This window comes from Erythrolamprus reginae, chromosome 7 (assembly GCF_031021105.1).
Source record: "Erythrolamprus reginae isolate rEryReg1 chromosome 7, rEryReg1.hap1, whole genome shotgun sequence".
Classification (NCBI taxonomy): domain Eukaryota; kingdom Metazoa; phylum Chordata; class Lepidosauria; order Squamata; family Dipsadidae; genus Erythrolamprus; species Erythrolamprus reginae.
In genome coordinates this window covers 46,063,584-46,082,712 of record NC_091956.1, presented here as the reverse complement: position 1 = coordinate 46,082,712, position 19,129 = coordinate 46,063,584, and the positions used below count along the sequence as shown (strand labels likewise).

The following is a 19,129-nucleotide window of genomic DNA, read 5'->3' as shown; positions in this document are numbered from 1 at the left end:
GTGGCGTGCTTTTTAAATGTGAGGCTTTCCTTTCCTGCATCAGCCAGCAAAGCCGGGCAATCGGCTTTGCTGGCTGGAGAAGCGAGCGATCTGGGGCTGCGTAGTTTTGCGCAAGGGGGACGGGGACAGGGCAGTCCCCGCCGCCTGTGTCAGCGGCGAGGTGTGCTCGCCTTGTGCCGTGGGGGGGAGGCGATGGAGGTCAGGGGTTTTCAAGCAGCCGCCTCCCCCCCACACAGAGATAAGAGAGAGAAAGAAAGAGAGGGACAGAGAGAAAGAAAGAGAGGGACAGAGAGAAAGAAAGAGAGGGACAGAGAGAAAGAAAGAGGGACAGAGAGTAAGAAAGAGAGGGACAGAGAGTAAGAAAGAGAGGGACAGAGGGAAAGAAAGAGGGACAGAGAGAAAGAAAGAGAGGGACAGAGAGAAAGAAAGAGAGGGACAGAGAGAAAGAAAGAGAGGGACAGAGAGAAAGAAAGAGGGACAGAGAGTAAGAAAGAGAGGGACAGAGAGAGAGAGGGACAGAGAGAAAGATAGAGAGGGACAGAGAGAAAGAAAGAGAGGGACAGAGAAAAAGAAAGAGAGGGACAGAGAAAAAGAAAGAGAGGGACAGAGAGAAAGAAAGAGGGACAGAGAAAGGGAGAGAGAGAAAGAGAAAGAAAGGTAGAGAGAAAGAGTGAGAGAAAGAGAAGAGAGAGAGAAAGAAAGAGGGGGGAGAGAAAGAGGGAAAGATAGAGAGGGAGAGAGAAAGGAAGAGGAGAGATAGAAAGGGAGAGAGAGAGAAAGGGAGAGAGAGAGAGGGAGAGAGAAAGAGGGAGAGATATAAAGAGTGAGTGAGAGAAAGAGAGAAGAGAGAGAAAGAAAGAGAGAGAGAGAGAGGACAGAGAGAAAGAGAGAGAACTAGAAAGACAGAAGGACAGAGAGAAAGGGAGAGAGAGAGAAAGGAAGAATAAATATTAAATATTGTATTTGTTCCCATTTTGTTTTTTACTTTAAATAATGTATGTGCAGTGTGCATAGGGATTTGTTCACGCGTTTTTTTAATAGTCCGGCCCTCCAACAGTCTGAGGGACAGTGAACTGGCCCCCTGTGTAAAAAGTTTGGGGACCCCTGGTATAAGATAAAGAACACAAGAATTAGAGAGATAAAAAAGAACATTTTACATAAATGGTACTTTGCGCCAGTAAAACTAGCACACTTCCAGAGGAAAGGAAAAGGAAATTGCTGGCATGGTTGCCAAATAAAAGGAGTTTTTATGCATATGCTCTGGGAATGTGTTGAAGTTCAAAAGTTTTGGAAGGAAGTACAGAATGAAATTAACAATATGCTAAACATTAATTGGATAATCACAATTAATTGGATGTTTAATTAGCAACACTAGTTAAACATGGGGAATTACGAGAATTTAAAGAAATCAAAACATCAGCTTTGGAAAGCGCTCAAGCAGTAATGGTACTAGAGTGGAAGGATAGTAATAAATGGACAATCCAGAATTGGTACTGGTATATGGTGGACCACATCCATTTCGAAATTATGGAAATAAGATTAAATAACTTTGATGAAAATAAAGTGGAGAAGCTGATGGCACGATGGAATAAGGTGAAAATTATATCTTAAGTAGAATTTATGACGACAATGTGAAAAATAAATTCCAATCACTTTTTGTATGTAAAGAAATGTAAACCGGAGCCAAGGAAGAAATTGAAATTTATTGTAAATAATTTAACCCCCTAAATGGTGGTGGGGTTTATTGGTGTTGGGCACCTTTTCTTTAAGATTTTTTTTTGTTTGTTTGTTGTAATAAAAATTTAATAAAAATATTGTTTGTTTTTTTAAAAAAAGGGTACTTTGTTGTCTTTTTTTTCCTGCTGATCTGTCTCTTTGCAGACTTCTTTAAAATTCTTTTGACTCCCTTCGTGGATCGACCGCTCTGGCCGGTCCCGGCAGCTGCTTGGACACGGTTCTCCATGGTACAGCCGCGGGGCTTTCCCTACCCTCCGGGGCAGTAGCAATCTGCCCCGAGGGATCTGGGAGACCCCCTGTTCTGTGTCGGGCCCTCTGGGCTCCGACGGAGCGCAAATACGCACACTGTAGCAAGGAAAAGGTGAAGCGAAGATGGAGCGATGTCTTCGCCCAACCAGCATGGTCGAGCATCACCCGGAAGTCTCTCTCATCTCTGATTTTAATCAAGAATAAAAACTGCAGTTTTGGATACTTACTGCACATTTTAATATCCAGGGCCCTGAAAACAAGCAGTTATACTTCCTTATTACATCTAGTGCACAGTTTTCATTATTAGTATTAAATTGTAGTCTTGATTTCAGAGATTGCCGGTATCTAATGGTTTCCTTTTAAATTATGCATCTTTGCAGCTAAAATGTGTGTGGGGTTGGTGGTTTTTTTTGCCAAATATAGTCAGGATCAAAGCAGCCATTTTATAACATGACTTTCAATATTTTTAACTTTTTTCATAATAAGACAAAATAAAATTTTAACCACTCAGAGTCACCTGGTTGAGCTTGGCAATCTTAGAAATTGAATAAATAAATAAAATTAAACTAGGCCACTTATATGCATTATAGGTCACATACAGTATATGTAATAATGTAATGCTCTTTTAGTTAATTGGTTATCATTTTAATTGATAAGATGCATACTTACTGATGAAAGTAAGAGATTCAAGTCAGATGATTTTACTGGGAACTAGTTGTCAAAGAAAACATTGTAATGGTAACACTGTCCTTTATATTATATGATCTTTCAAATGCTTTATATAAAGAGTGTCAACAGGACATTGCATAGATTCTCATTTAACTTGCATGACTTTTTGTCATAGATTCAGAATATTTTGAAATCCATCTTTGAATGCACTGGATGAAATCCAAATTCATCTATTTGATGCATTTGAACCTTCCTGTTTGGGTTAAGTTTTTAACTCTAATTATGTTTTTTTTTTTTAAAAAGGATGTATATCAGAGGTGGGTTCTTCCTGGTTCACACACTGGTTCCATAGAACCGGTAGTAAACCAATGGTAATGTCACAGAGCAGGTACTATTGGTGCTGGTCTGTGGATGCTGCCATCTTTTTGGGCTTTTTTTTTTAATTTTTGGGAGGGAAGGAATTTTTTGCTGATTTTTACTTCTGCGCATGGGCCTCTACATTTCGGACCATGGATGAATGACATCCTGTGAGATATCAGAGCGAAGTCAGCTCTGGCTGCCTCCATGCCATAGCCTACCACAGCTCCTCTCTTGCCTGGCAGAGACCCCAAGCCACTTTTGCCTTTTCCCATGCTGCTGGTGGCTCAACTTCCTCCTCCATCTCAGCACTGATGTCCACTTAAGATGCAATTGGAGTCTCCCTCACCATCCCCATCCCGGGCTTGGCTTTCCTTTATGTTTCACCCAGGCCATTTTCTACTTGGTCTTCACAGTTTTTCCAGAGATAGCAAGACAGGCTGCAGAGGCCCTAGACCTAGGGGTGGGCTACTAGCCAGAAACGCCTAATCGGGCTCTGGAGCAGAGTTATGCTGCTGTAGCGAAATCGTAGATGGAGATGCAGATCCGCCCGTGTTCCAGTGAGGGTTTCTACTTCCACACATGTGCAGACACAAAAAACCTTGCCGGAGTATGGGCGCACGTGCATTCTCCATTCACGATTTCTCTATCTGCACGGATGCAGCAACATAACTCTGCTGAAACTCACGGGACTTCCAGAGTTGTGGAGGTGAGCCAGATTAGGTGTTCCGGCTAGTAGCCCATCACTGCCTAGACCCCTATGTTAGTTTAGGAAATTAAGAGAGCTGGTTTTACGTCAAGGTTCTGCCCAATGAACCCAGGCAAGCAAGCACTGTTGAAACAATTCAATTTCTTTGTAAAAAAACTTTATTGAGTACATACGCACACACACACCGTTAGTGCAGATCACATTGTCCAATTAGGTGTCCAGGTTTTGCTATGGGAAAATCTCTCCAGCCCTGGTAGACATCTCCTGGAATGTCCTTGGTTCCTATGGAACAGTTTCTTGTTATCATCTGAAATGAACTTTTCAATCTCTCCCTCCCTTATCCACCCCCAAACTATTGGCCAGCTGTGAAGGTGAAAGCAGCCTGAGTACACTTAGAAACTGTATACCTTAGTATGTACATCTTATGAATGTAAGTTTCTTCTTTTAAAACTAAATCTGAAAAAATATTGAATTCAGGAGATTCTTTGGAAATAAATAAAATTGCCAATTTGATGATGTGTGTGGATACTGAGAAAAGCACAACTACCTATTTCAAACCATATACTGTATAATACTGTATAACAAGGAAAAATTAGAACAGGAATAGTAAGTATGCTGCAATAATTCTAGTGTGGAACATTACAGCAGCTGTGCTTTATTGTATAGAGGGAAAAAGAAAATTTAATTGATTGGTAATCACAATAGAAGAATACTTATAAATATTTCAATGGATACCTTACCTATGATGAAAAACCAAGAAAAGAAATGAATCAATTCAGAATTCTCAGTCAAGGTGTAAATGACAATATTTAAATTATAATATTTTGTAATAGATATTTCTTATTCCTCTGAATCGATCTAAGTAACAATAGTTTTTCCTGTTTGTATTATGAAGACTTCTATTTTGAGCGGAGCAATTGTAGCTCCTTTTTATGTTATATGTTTGGTTTGGGGTTCTTTTTTGTTTGTTTGTAAAGTTTGTCTTTTTATTTGAAAATCAATAAAAAAATTAAAAAAAAATAAATTATAATATTTTAGACATTGTATGTGAAAAGCTAGATACTATGACAAATCTATAGTTTTGGGAAAAGTGGAGGAAAGAAGGAGAAGACCAGCAGCAACAAGATAAATTGTACAATGTTAGAAGACTTAGGGATCCAGGAGACTGGCTATCTGTCTGTTGCTGGGAGTCAACACTGACTTCTTTGTGCATAACTACGGTATTTTTCAGAGTATAAGATTTATTTATTTATTACTTAGATTTGTATGCCGCCCCTCTCCGAAGATGCACCTTTTTACCCACAAAAAGAGGGTCAAAAACTGGGTGCGTCCTATACACCAAATGCTGCACCCAGGGAGGGAGAAGGGAGTTGGTAGGATAGCGTTAATAGCCACAATTGGTGGCTACAGACAGCTGATTGGCAGTATTCCAGGAGATTGATCCAACCACCAATCAGAAAGAAAGAAGGGGGAGATAGCGAAGTTACCCATAGAAATGGCAGCTTCACGCAAGGCTCTATTTCCAGTGCCTGGGGTGGAGGCTAGTATGTTCCAATCAGCCTCTGATGACACCAACATGGAGGAGCAGTGGGGGGGGGGGGTAGTACCCCCAAGGTGGAGAAGGAAAGCAGGCAGCCTCAAAGGGCAAAAACTCAGCTGCATTGAAAGGCCCTAGTGGAAGATCCTATGACACAACAGACTTAAAGAAGGATTTATAGAAGACACTATTATCATCCTGAGCTGGATTGACTGATTAACTGATGAATTTTGAACTATTGATTTAAGAACTGATTTTTTATACTAACTGATCTTAATTATATGATTGTCTTAGTTTGATTCATAATTGACCGGTTAACATTTTTAAAATTATTTTAATTTTTATATACTTTTAAACTAATTTATTGGGGGGTAATTTTAGTAATCCAATGGAAGGTATGTATGAAATGAATGGAATGAATGATAGGGTTAGCTTGCCTGGTGATGTAGAGGCAGGAGGAATGGGAGAACTTATCTCTGGGGTAGAAGAGGGCCAGAACATCCCAGGGGAGAGGCAGATATGGTGGGAGACATGGGGCAAGCCATTCCAGGGGAATGAGGGAACGCTATTTGAAAGTAATTCCATGTTCCAGCCCATTGGATTCAACCCAGGGCTCTGGTGATGGGTGTAATCCGGGCCCTGGTCTCAGGCTGCTGTTGCTTAATGCCAGGTCGGTTGTGAACTAGGCTCTCCTTATCCGGGATTTGGTCCTCTCCTTTCAGAGAGGAGTTCCTCTCTTTGAAATATGCCCAGCTGAGTTTCAGGTATGGCACCAGCCACGACCCCAGGGAAGGGGGGGAGGAGTGGCTTTTATAGCCAAGGAGACTATTAGCCTATGCAGACTCATCACTCCTGAGATTGCGGGCTGTGAGTCCCTCCTTGTGAAGTTGGACCTAGGGGTTGAGGTGGGTCTGTTGCTCACATAGCTGCCTCCCAGCTGCGTGTCAACACATCCGGTGTTGCTCGAGGAGGTAGCCTGGCTGGCGGTAGAGTTCCCCAGACTCATTGTCCTGGGGGACATAAATCTGCCGTCACTCGACGAATCTGCTGGACTGTCACAGGAGTTAATGGCCACCATTACAGCCATGGACCTGACCCAAGTAGTTGAGGTTCTGACTCACGAGGGGGGAGCATGCACCCGACATGATATTTCTCTCAGAGCAGCTGAGTGATGGTCTGAGACTTAGGGGCTTAGATGTGTTGCCTTTGTCATGGTCAGACCATTTCCTGCTGCGGCACAACTTCAAGGCTCCAATCCTCCCCCACAGGGAGGTGGACCAACTAGGTGGTTCCGCCCCAGGTGTCTGATGGACCCAGAGGTCCTCAACAGTCTGGATTCAGGCCCGGCTACAGCACGGAAATTGCTTTGGTTGCGTTGATGGATGATCTCTGGCGGGCCCGGGACAGAGGCTTGTCCTCTGTCCTGGTGCTCCTTGACCTCTCAGCGGCTTTTGATACCATTGACCATGGTATCCTTCTGCGCCGGCTGGAGGGGTTGGGAGTGGGAGGCACTGTTCTTCAGTGGTTCTCCTCCTACCTCTCCGGTCGGTCGCAGTCGGTGTTAGTGGGGGGTCAGAGGTCGACCTCGAGGTCTCTCCCTTGTGGGGTGCCTCAGGGGTCGGTCCTCTCCCCCCTGCTATTTAATATCTACATGAAACCGCTGGGTGAGATCATCCAAGGGCATGGGGTGAGGTATCATCAATACGCTGATGATACCCAGTTGTACATCTCCACCCCATGTCCAGTCAACGAAGCAGTGGAAGTGATGTGCCGGTGCCTGGAGGCTGTTGGGGCCTGGATGGGTGTCAACAAACTCAAACTCAACCCAGACAAGATGGAGTGGCTGTGGGTTTTGCCTCCCAAGGACAATTCTATCTGTCCGTCCATTACCCTGGGGGGGGATTATTGACCCCCTCAGAGAGGGTCCGCAACTTGGGCATCCTCCTTGATCCACAGCTCACATTAGAGAAACACCTTTCAGCTGTGGCGAGGGGGGCGTTTGCCCAGGTTCGCCTGGTGCGCCAGTTGCGGCCCTATTTGGACCGGGAGTCATTGCTCACAGTCACTCATGCCCTCATCACCTCGAGGCTCGACTACTGTAATGCTCTCTACATGGGGCTACCTTTGAAAAGTGTTCGGAAACTTCAGATCGTGCAGTATGCGACTGCGAGAGCAATTATGGGCTTCTCTAAGTATGCCCATATTACTCCAACACTCCGCAGTCTGCATTGGTTGCCGATCAGTTTCCGGTCACAATTCAAAGTGTTGGTTATGACCTATAAAGCCCTTCATGGCACCGGACCAGAATATCTTCGGGACTGCCTCCTGCCGCACGAATCCCAGCGACCGGTTAGGTCCCACAGAGTCGGCCTTCTTCGGGTCCCGTCGACTAAACAATGTCGTCTGGCGGGACCCAGGGGAAGAGCCTTCTCTGTGGGGGCTCCAACCCTCTGGATCCAGCTCCCCCCTGAGATTAGGATTGCCCCCACCCTCCCTGCCTTTTGTAAACTCCTTAAAACCCACCTCTGTCGTCAATCATGGGGGAACTAAAACATCTCCCCCTTGCCCATGTTGTTTTGCCATCTGATTGATTGATTGTGTGATTGATTTATATATGTGATTGATTTATATATATTGGGATTGTTTTATGAATTTTTTAATTTAAAATTGTAATTAGATCGGTGGGAATTGGATTTGTTACTATGTACTGTTTTTATTATTGTTGTGAGCCGCCCCGAGTTTCCAGAGGGGGGCGGCATATAAATCCAATTAATCTAATCTAATCTAATCTAATCTAATCTAATCTAATCTAATCTAATCTAATCTAATCTAATCTAATCTAATCTAATCTAATCTAATCTAATCTAATCTAATCTAATCTAATCTAATCTAATCTAATCTAATCTAATCTAATCTAATCTAATCTAATCTAATCTAATCTAATCTAATCTAATCTAATCTAATCTAATCTAATCTAATCTAATCTAATCTAATCACTTGGGGTTTTACCGGATTCACTTGTCTACAGTTCAGCTCAGTCTCTTGCTGTGGCCATTGCGACCTTTCTCTGGCACTAGACCCTGGAGGGCTCCTTGGTTTACCAAGGAACTCCAGGTGTTGAAACGCCAGAAGAGATGTCTAGAGAAGCGGTGGAGGAAAAGTAAATCTGAATCTGACCGAACACTTGTAAGAGCTCATATTAAGACTTACAAAGTGGTGCTCAAGGCGGCAAGATGTGCGTATCATGGTGCCTTGATTGCATCAGTGGAATCCCGCCCACCTGCCCTGTTCAGGGTAACCCACTCCCTTCTTAATCAGGGGGGAGTTGGGGAGCCCTTGGAGGGTAATGCCGAGGAGTTTAACTTGTTTTTCACTGATAAATTCACTCAAATTTGGACGGACCTCGACTCCAACTGGACAGCAGTGTCAACTGACAACGAGTCAGTTGAGGTGATTGGGGCCCATCTGTCTGGGCGGGGTCTGACCTGGTGACACCTGGTGAAGTGGACAAGGCCATTGGAGCTGTGAGTTCTGCCCCCGGTTTGCTGGATCCGTGTCCCTCTTGGCTGGTTTCGGCCAGCGGAGAGGTGACACAGAGCTGGGTCCAGGAGATTGTCAATGCTTCTTTGGGGAGGGGGTCCTTCCCGGATCCCTACAAGGAGGCACTTGTGCGTCCCCTTCTCAAGAAGCCTTCCCTGGACCCAGCCATTCTCAACAACTATCGCCCAGTCTCCAACCTTCCCTCCAACCATCCAGCACGGTGATGGATGATCTCTGGTAGGTCCGGGACAGGGGCTTGTCCTCTGTCCTGGTGCTTCTTGACCTCTCAATGGCTTTCAATACCATCGACCATGGTATAATTCTGCACCGGCTGGAGGGGTTGGGAGTGGGAGGCACTGTTTTACAGTGGTTCTCCTCCTACCTCTCTGGTCAGTCGCAGTCGGTGTTAATGGGGGGTCAGAGGTCGACCTCTAGGTTACTCCCTTGTGGGGTGCCTCAGGGGCCAGCCCCCTCCCTGCTATTTAAACCGCTGGGTAAGATCATCCAAGGGCATGGGGTGAGGTATCATCAGTATGCTGATGATAGCCAGCTGTACATCTCCACCCCATGTCCAGTCAGTGAAGCAGTGGAAGTGATGTGCCAGTGCCTGGAGGCTGTTGGGGCCTGGATGGGTGTCAACAGGCTCAAACTCAACCCTGAGAAGACGGAGTGGCTGTCAGTTTTGCCTTCCAAGGACAATACCATATGTCCGTCAATCACCCTGGGGGGGGAATTATTGAGCCCCTCAGAGAGGGTCTGTAACTTGGGTGTCCTCCTTGATCCACAGCTAATATTAGAGCACCATCTTTCGGCTGTGCCGAGGAGGGCGTTTGCCCAAGTTTGCCTAGTGCACTAGTTGCGGCCCCATTTGAACCGGGAGTCACTGCTCACAGTCACTCATGCCCTCATCACCTCAAGATTTGACTACTGCAATGCTCTCTACATGGGGCTATCCTTGAAAAGTGTTCAAAAACTTCAGATCGTGCAGAATGCAGCCGCGAGAGCAATCGTGGGCCTTCCCAGATATGCCCATGTCTCAACAACACTCCGCGGCCTGCACTGGCTGCCAAACAACTTCCGGTCACAATTCAAAATGTTTGTTATGATCTACAAAGCCCTACATGGCATTGGACCAGAATACCTCCGAGACTGCATTTTGCCGCACGAATCCCAGTGGCTGATTAGGTCCCACAGAGTTGGCCTTCTCTGGATCCCATCGACTAAACAATGTCGTCTGGCAGGACTCAGGGGGAGAGCCTTCTCTTTGGTGGCCCCGGCCCTCTGGAACCAACTCCCCCCAGAGATTAGGACTGCCCCACCCTTCTAGCCTTTCATAAATTATTAAAAACTAATCTTTGCCACCAGGCATGGGGAAACTAACACACATCCTGATTGTCAAGGCTGGTGTATGGTTTAATTGGTTGTGTGATTATTTTATTTTATTATAAGGGTTTTAAATTGTATTTTAAAATTGGATTTGTACACTGTCTATGTTGTTGCGAGCCGCCCCGAGCAGTGTTTCCTCTAATTTTTTTTTTGGGGGGGGGAGTGGAAAAGTATAGTGTCTGAGCGGCAGTCCCTTCGGGACTGGGCGGCACAGAAATAATAAACAAACAAACAAACAAACAAATAAAAAACCCACCCTGTTTTGTCTCACAGAATTTCAAAATAAAATACTGTACTGTGTGTCTATAACAGTGAGCTCATAATAGGGCAACTCTATCAATATCAAAATGCCACTTAAATAGTTGAGCTAGTTTCAAACTAGATTTTGATTTTCTTTCTCTCTTCCTTACTCCCATTCTTTTTCTTTCTCTTTTCCTTCCTCTCTTTTTTCTATCTGTTTCTCTCTCTTCCTCTCTTCCTCTCTCTCTCCTTCCCTCTCACTCTTTCCCTCTCGGTTTCTGGGCAGGTTTGGAAAACTCTGAGTTGATGATGATTTTTAAGTGAGCGATTGCTCACTGCTCAGCTTAGAGGGAACTATGGTCCCGAGTCCTCAGAGAGGGGTGGCATACAAATCTAATAAATTATTATCATTATCATTATCATTTTCAATTTCTCCTGTTGGAGGGTAGACATCAGCAAAGTTTACAAAAGTAAATGTAATGTAAAGGACCATTGTATATATTGAACATTTTCCCTATTTTATTAGGCTCAAGATGAAAATGAAGCAGCACTTTTCCTTTGGAGTTCTACCTGAACAATTTACATATGTAGCATTATTTAAATGCCTGTTATTATTATTTTTTCTATATAAATCCGCAAGTTTCAGATAAGTAGAATAAAAATGTTTTAAATAAATAAAGCAAAGTACTAAAGTCTGATGCATGATATGTACAAAGAATCATCCATATACAAAGTGTCCCTAATTTCATCTGCCACATAGTCACTTTTGTAGGAACGCCAAAAGCATAAGCAGGATATAACATATTTTAAAACATTTCCTAGAAAAATGCAGTTCAGACAATTTTCCCAGAAATCTGTCTGAACACAGCCATGCAGTTACTGGGAAGTGCACTCAACTCCTCTTATTTTCAAATAACCATGTTTTGTGTGGTAATAAATTTGTTACATGTTTAATCACAGTGGCCTATTCTATTGAATTATGTTTGCTAGTTATTTTTCTAAAAAAATAAAGAAAGTTACTTATTCTTGTTTTAAATTGAGATCAGTATTCATTCACTCAATTCTGGACATTAGTAATAAAATTTAAAATCCACAGATTGTTGGTAGTTGTTCTTAGGAAGCTAACATAATTGCTTGAAAGAAAAATCAAAGACAGAATGAAATTTGTGATAATTGCAAGACAAAAGTGGGAAGCAAAAATAACAGAGCAGAATAGAAAATTAATAATAGTAATAATAATAATTTATTAGTATGCCATCCCTCTCTGAGGACTCGGAGCGGCTCACAACAAATAATACATGAGATACAAATCCAATATTAAAAAACCCTTATAAAAAACAATCATACCGTCCAGACAAACAGTCCAGAAAGTTCATTTAAGAGTCAGCAATGAAGCTTATTGCTTAATGCAAAGGAATCAATTTCGCTCTGAAAATGAAATAAAGCAAGAGCTTTTTTTAAAAAAAATGTGACGTTGGTCAAATTAATATAATTATTATGAAATACCTTCAATCCTCTCATGCTAGCTTTTGCCATGCTCACTAGGAATTTATGGAAATAAAAATATTCTTCAGGGAGATTCAAGTGAGCACTGAGACAATTTTATGATAAAATTGAATCTAAAAAATGGGCTATTGTTTTCTGTCCTGTAATGCTGAATAGCTTAAAGGTGCATATATAATCTTGAATAGATCACTGGACATATATTTTATCTCAAAGAACAGCAGGGGAGGTCATATCTAAACTCTTAAATGTTCAGCTGTCAATGAACATCATCAGAGACTTTATTTCAGAAAGTGCCAACATTGCCAGAAGGATTTTAATTCTGCCTTCATGACTCACTAAGCAGTTTCTATGGTTGGAGAGGCTGTCAGAAGTTATCAGGTGACTAATTTTAATATAGGGAAAGAAATTGAGATCTGGAATAGAAAGGACCTTTCATTTTTTAAAGTCTTATAATATATATTTTTAATGAAATATATCTAAAATATAGCTGCTACATTAGCAATGACTTTAAGACATATTCCTCATTTTTATCAAACAATAAAACCATTCAAATAGTAATAGATTTTTAAAAGAAAAAATAGAGAAAAAACAGAATTCTTTTTATTAGGGATCTTTAATAAATCATATAAAAAAGAAGATAAATACTTGGTTACGCATATTTTAACAGCGTTTAGAATAACATACACTTAACTATGGAAAAGCAAGGACATTCCAAAAGAAGAAATGATTATTAAAAAATATTTGGAATGTGCTGAAATGGATATGCTAAACAAAAATTAGATGAGAAAGAAGAAACAGATTATTATAGAATTTGGGATAAATATTACAACTGGTTTAAACAAAGAAACAATCAAATAAGTGAAATAGAATGCAAGGTTTAAAAGATTAATAATTAATATGTTCATCTCTTTTTTCAAAATTGGAAACTAGATTTTCTTGCTTTTTTGAAGTCTTTTTTTCTATTTCCTTTCAAGTTCTTCTCTAAAATGTTTCTTTTCTTCTTTATTTTCTCTTACATAAAAACGTACAGTATCTACAGTGAACATACACTAAAATGTTTGCAATTTGTCCTTCTCCGTATGTCCTTCTGACAAAAATCGGGATGTAAATCATCCCAGATATGTGTATTTTTCTTTTATGTTTGTGTGTTTTTATATGTCTGTTTCATTTTAAATAAAAAAATTATTTAAAAGAAAAAAGAAATAGTAACAGATTTTTATATTATCTGGAATCAAATAAGTTATTCTTGTGCTTCACCATCATTATTTCATCCTTTGATAAATTGACTAAATTAGTAAACCAGTGAAATGCTATGGATAAAGTATACTGTATATTTGGAATATAAGACGCACCGGAGTATAAGGCGCACCTAGATTTTAGAGGTGCAAAACAAGGGGAAAAGTATTCTGAACCAAATGATGTAGTAATACATTATTTAATAAGATACCCGTGTAGAAGAATACCTTTTGCAAGCCTGTACACATTTTACAAAGTTCAAACTTGACAGATTTAAGATTTGTGGACTTCAACTCCCAGAATTCCTCCCCCAATCATGCTAGCTCAGGAATGGGAGTTGAAGTCTACAAGTCTTGAACTTGTCAGGTTTGAAGATCCTTGCACCTCTAATCTGTAACCCAGAGGTCTTCAAACTTGCCAGCTTTAACACTAGTGAACTTCAACTCCCAAAATTCCTTGTCCAGTTATGCTAGATGGGGTAATTAGAAGGCAAAAACAGCCCCATTTTTCCAAAAACTGGCCCATTTTTTCATTAAATGTTGGTGGGCAAAGAGTCTGGGAAGCCTACAAGGAGCTCCTGGCTGCTGGGGGAATGGCAAAAATGCACCAATTTTTATGAAAAATGGGCTCTTTTTGCCAATTTCTTTCACAAAAATTGAGGCATTTTTGCCTTCCTCCAGTCCCCAGGAGCTCTCTGCTGGATCCCAAGACCCATTGCCCACGCCATTTTTGTGAAAAAACAGGCAAAAAGTGCCCTGCTTTTTGCAAAACGGGCATTTTTGCAATCTAGCAGCACCCAGGAGCTCTCTGCAGGTACGGGGCAGGGCTTCGGGACAACAAAAATGGCTATATTTGTTGTATAAGACACATTGACATTTCCACCCTCTTTTGGGATGGGGAAAAGGTGTGTCTTGTACACACCTTTCCTCCACCCCAAGTAGCCCACAACATACTTCCTGGTAAACTAGAAAAATGTTGAATTAGCAACATCACCATCAGATGGATTTGTAGCTGGCTAACAAATATTACCTAGCGAATAGTCCTTAATGAATACATCCACATGGCAAGAAATAAACAGTTGGATACCACAAGGCTCCATCTTAGACCCAGTAGTTTTCAGTATCTTCATAAATGATTTACTATAATGTAGGAACAGAAGGCGGAGTCATCGAATTTGCAGATAACATTAATTGGCAGGAATAGTGAACACCCTGAAGACAAGCTCACTATCCAAAAAATCTAGACAAACTTGAACAAACTTGAAGTCATAGTGCAGTGATCTGCTGGCACGCGAGCTGTTGCCCTAGCTTAGCTCCAATGTGCATGTGTGTGCTGGCCAGTTGATTTTTGCCTTGCACAGAGGCTCTGGGAGGGTAGTTTTGGCTTCCAGGGAGCCTCTGGGTGGATGTGGGAGGGCGTTTTTACCTTCTCCCAGCTCCAGTGAAGTCTTTGGATCCTGGGCGGGTGAAACACGAACCTATTGGGCCCACCAGAAGTTGGGAAACAGGCTGTTTCTGGCCTCCAGAGGGCCTGGGGTGTGGAGAAAAATATTTTCTTCCTCCCCAGACATTAAATTATGGGTGTGAGCACTCGTGCATGTGTGATAGTCTTTCAGCACCTGAGGAAAAAGGTTCACCATCACTGTCAAGTGGATGATCATTTGAATATGAGCCAGCAGTGTGCAGCAACAGCCAAAACAGCTAATATAATTCTTCATTGTATAAACAGAGGCAAGAATCAAGATGACATGAAGTATTAGTATCGCTTTATAAAACTAGAATACACACCCACAATTCAGCAACCAATTCTCATCTAATGGTTGAAAAATATGATTATAGTTCTGCCATTTCCAGCAGGAATTACCAAACAGCAACATTAGATACATTTTTTTTAGAAATTGTGGAGAATATTTGTAGCTTAGGTTGTAAATTTAGGCAGAGGGTTGTCCTCCAAGCTTCATATTTGGCTTCCAGACATTTTGTAATAAAACAAAATGTACCAAACATAACATTTTCAGCAGGGTTATGAGGAGAAGTGTCCTGTTCATTCATATAGTTTCTGGGTGGTCTGATGGCCTTGTGACTGGTTGACTCACAAGACTGATAGAGTCACAAAACTGATTAAATCACAGGTCACAAGACTGATAGAATCACAAGGCTGATTCTGGTCTTATGACTTCGGACTTGTTGTTGTGAGAGAGTTATCAACTGGTGAGACAGTTGTCAGTTCTGTCATCAGTTGGTGGTTTGGATGGTTACTTCCTTATTGGTTCATATGCTGGTTCTAATTCAATGTGTTTGTTGATGAGCCTATTGTTAGGATACCAGGCTTTGATAAACTTGTATTCCTGAAGTTGATGTTTTTTTGTTGATGTGACTGATAATCAGGAACTTCAGATTGTGCCATTTGACAGCCAGCTGGTGTTCATGGATTCTGGTTTCCAGCTGTTGTCTGCCCAATGTAGAACTTGGTGCCGTCTTTTTCTGTGTCTTGTCTTTTATTTTTCTAAGTGTTTCCTTCTGAGTATGAATGTAAACTTGTGGGTTGTTATTCTTAGGGGTTGCAGTAGCCTGGCAACCACTTTTGATATTTCTTTGATATATAGCAGGATTTGTTTCCATGCTGCACTTTTCTGTGTGGCCTTCTGGGTTTGGTTGTTATGCATCACAGTATGAAATTTCTGGAATAGCCATTTCAGAGAAAAACATTGAATAAGTATTTCTCTTCTGCTTCTCTTAGGGATTTGGTACTCCAGTGTTTTTTGGCATTCTTGAAGAGAGTCTGGACACAGCTTCTTTTGTGTGCTGTATTGTGGTTGCTGGAAAAGTTAAGGATTTGATTTGTGTAAGTGGACTTTTGATATACAATTTTAACCAGTTTCATGTCAGACAGATAGGATGGCAGTTAAAAAACATAATCCATGAATTGTTGGTGAAGGGCGCTCCAAGCGAAGCAGTTGTGGGAGGGGTGGGGCAGGTGCCACCTCTCCCTGGCTCAAACCAAAAGCACTCCCAAAGGCACCCCCGAAGCGGTCGGCTGGTACCTTTGGGAGGCGAAGCCTTCAGTGGAACATCTAGGGGAGGCTAATGGAGTGGGGACATGGGCAGCGAGGGGAACCCCTCCTAGCAGCAGTGGTTCCTGGGTGGAGGAAGCAACGGGCAAGAGGGTAAAGTGGCAGCGAGATGGGGCAGCTGCGGAGAGCACCTCGGACATGCCGTTCTCTCTCCCCTCTGACACCTTCATGCTTTGCCATGATGGTAGCAGAAGGGATACAGGAGTGGAGACCCCGTCCGGCAAAGCTTGGCTCCAGCTCCCTTGCAAACACCAGAGCCTGCAAACTTAAAAGCGCTTCTTTTTGCTGCTGTTCGCAGCAGCAGCAGCAGCAGCAGCCAAGAGAGAAGCGAGGGTTCGTAAGACGAAAATGGTTCGTGAGAAGAGGCAAAAAAATCTTGAACGCCTGGTTCGTATCTTGAAAAGTTTGTATGAAGAGGCATTCGTAAGATGAGGTACCACTGTATTCTGCTTTGTGTTTATGCAAAACACAAATTTTAGTATTCTGCTTTTATACAAATTCCTGTAGAAAATAAAAATCAGAATGTGCTCATGTACTGATTAGGTTTCATACAATAATATGCCTAGTGTTTTAAAAGTATATTTTTAAAATATGTAACAAGCTAAATAATTTGTTTTTATTAATTGGAAAAGTGAATTAAATACTGTATGTATTGTTCAATTAAATGTAACAGTAAAACAGTAACAGTCTTGTTTTCATTTTTTGTTTTTTTCCTTAGGATTATCGAGTGAATATTTTTCTCCGTCAGAACTGGAATGATCCACGGCTTGCTTATAGTGAATATCCAGATGACTCTTTAGATTTAGATCCATCCATGCTGGATTCAATCTGGAAACCTGATTTATTTTTTGCCAATGAAAAGGGTGCCAACTTTCATGAAGTAACAACTGACAATAAATTGCTTCGAATTTTTAAAAATGGAAACGTACTTTATTCTATCAGGTAAATTGTTGAGTGCAAAAATATGAGGTTATAGCACAATTTCAAGGTAATCTAAGCTCCATTTAAACATAATGATTGCTTTTATACATTTTTCACATTGATGTATATAAGTATACAAATTGATCTTCAAGTTATAAAATAATTTGTGCAATTATTGAAGATTGTTCAAATGTCATAAGTTATATAAAAACAATAACTTATTCCAAAAAATATTAGAAATTTTAATTTTGAAACCAAAAAGCAGGACTTTGCTAAGGGTTAGACATATGTCATAACTTCTATACTCTTGTTGCGTCGGATGTGGAATGGGGATTAGTAAGGGTCACTTTATTAAAATTAAAACAACTTTAACTGTTGTTAACTAATAAACCAAAGAACCTACATAGACCAATCAAACAAACGAGGTGGAAATATTGTGTAAACCTTCTTTGGCAACTATGGGTGTAACTCCTTGCTGAACAAGGTGAAGGTAGCCACCTTCACCTGGTTTGTAGCCACGCACTTAAAGTGTGTGGGAGGATCTCACCACCCAATCCCTTTCCGGAAATTGGATTAGATGAGTCCCAAGGCACAACCTCTCCAATCACCCAGGTCGTGTGGGCCTATAATTCTGTGCGAGAGGCAGCCCATCATCTTTCAAAAGATGCCCAAAAGGAGAACATGCAGTTGATACCATTGCTCATTTCCGCCCTACCCTGACAAACCCAGTGACTAAAGGGAAAGCCAAATCAACCAAATTGTGACTACATTGCTCTGCACCCCCCTAACCAGTCCATTCCCCACATCCAGTATGGAATAGGAGAAAAAACGCCCACAACCAAATGTGGAGAGGCCGCAAAAAATTTCTATTCAGCCCAAGAGGTGACCCCTTTTAGGCACACTGCAAGATAGATGAGGGCGGGTGAATGTTCGCTGTTCAGGATGGCCGGAGGCTTTTTAACCTCATATTTTCCCCAATACTTAGAATTCCTTCTTTCAGTTTACCCACAAAGCCAATTGGCATGCTCCTGCTGTAAGCCATCTATATTTGTTGCTAACAAAAGTCTGTGGTATAACTACATCCAATATTTAAAATTTCTGACTTTTCCTTAAATGTTGCATAACTTCACTGTTTATATGAGGTTTAAGTTATAGTTTATTATCATACAAGATACTGCAGAATACATCTTGTAGATTACATTGATTCTGAATAAAAATACTCCTATGCTTCTTCAAAGATATTTACTTTTTTCAAAATGTATCTGGATTAGGCTTTCTAGTCATTTGTTCTTTGTACTATGTTATACTTTATAACATGTATTATCTGTCAAAATTGATTCTCCTAGATTTTTAAGTCTACATTGGAACACAACAAAGATACTTTTATTTGAAATGAAGGGTTAGTATTATTTGTAGCAGAAATAGGCTTTTATGACTGAGTATGTTGTTTTAATAATAATTTTATAAATCACTAACAAAGATACATAAGATTAGATTATAATGTACCATATTATAGCACAAATTGCATATAGCAAAATTGCATCTGTAAAAATACAAACTTTGAAGATGTTTATTCATAAATAGATTTATCTCATTTTATGAGGTTTGTTTCCAAGAAAGGTTGATAAAATTACAATTTGAAAATCAATTCTAAGCATTTGGTGTCTAATACAAAGATTATAATATTTAATCATTTAAATGAATTATAATTTATTATTTTGTATTAATTATACACATGCTAAATTTTCAACTTTCCTCCTCATTGAGGATGAATGTAATGAAATGTATCTGAAGAAAATATTCTTTTTGTTTCATTTGCTTTACATTCTTTCAGGCTGACTTTAATACTTTCCTGTCCAATGGATCTCAAAAATTTCCCAATGGATGTCCAGACCTGTATAATGCAACTGGAAAGCTGTAAGTATGAATTAATCTATTCGTAGAAAAAAGCCAACTGATACATTATCTA

The 19,129-nt window shown here is 40.9% G+C and overlaps 1 protein-coding gene across 1 annotated transcript in view; it reads left to right on the top strand.

Moving 5' to 3' along the window:
- Positions 1 to 19,129, top strand: part of GLRA3 (glycine receptor alpha 3) — a 130,073-nt gene that overhangs the window by 58,396 nt on the left and 52,548 nt on the right. Inside the window, exons 4-5 of the mRNA XM_070756610.1 lie at positions 16,958 to 17,181; positions 18,995 to 19,077. Of these exons, the coding sequence (XP_070612711.1) occupies positions 16,958 to 17,181; positions 18,995 to 19,077 (307 nt within the window). The remainder of the gene's footprint in view (positions 1 to 16,957; positions 17,182 to 18,994; positions 19,078 to 19,129) is intronic.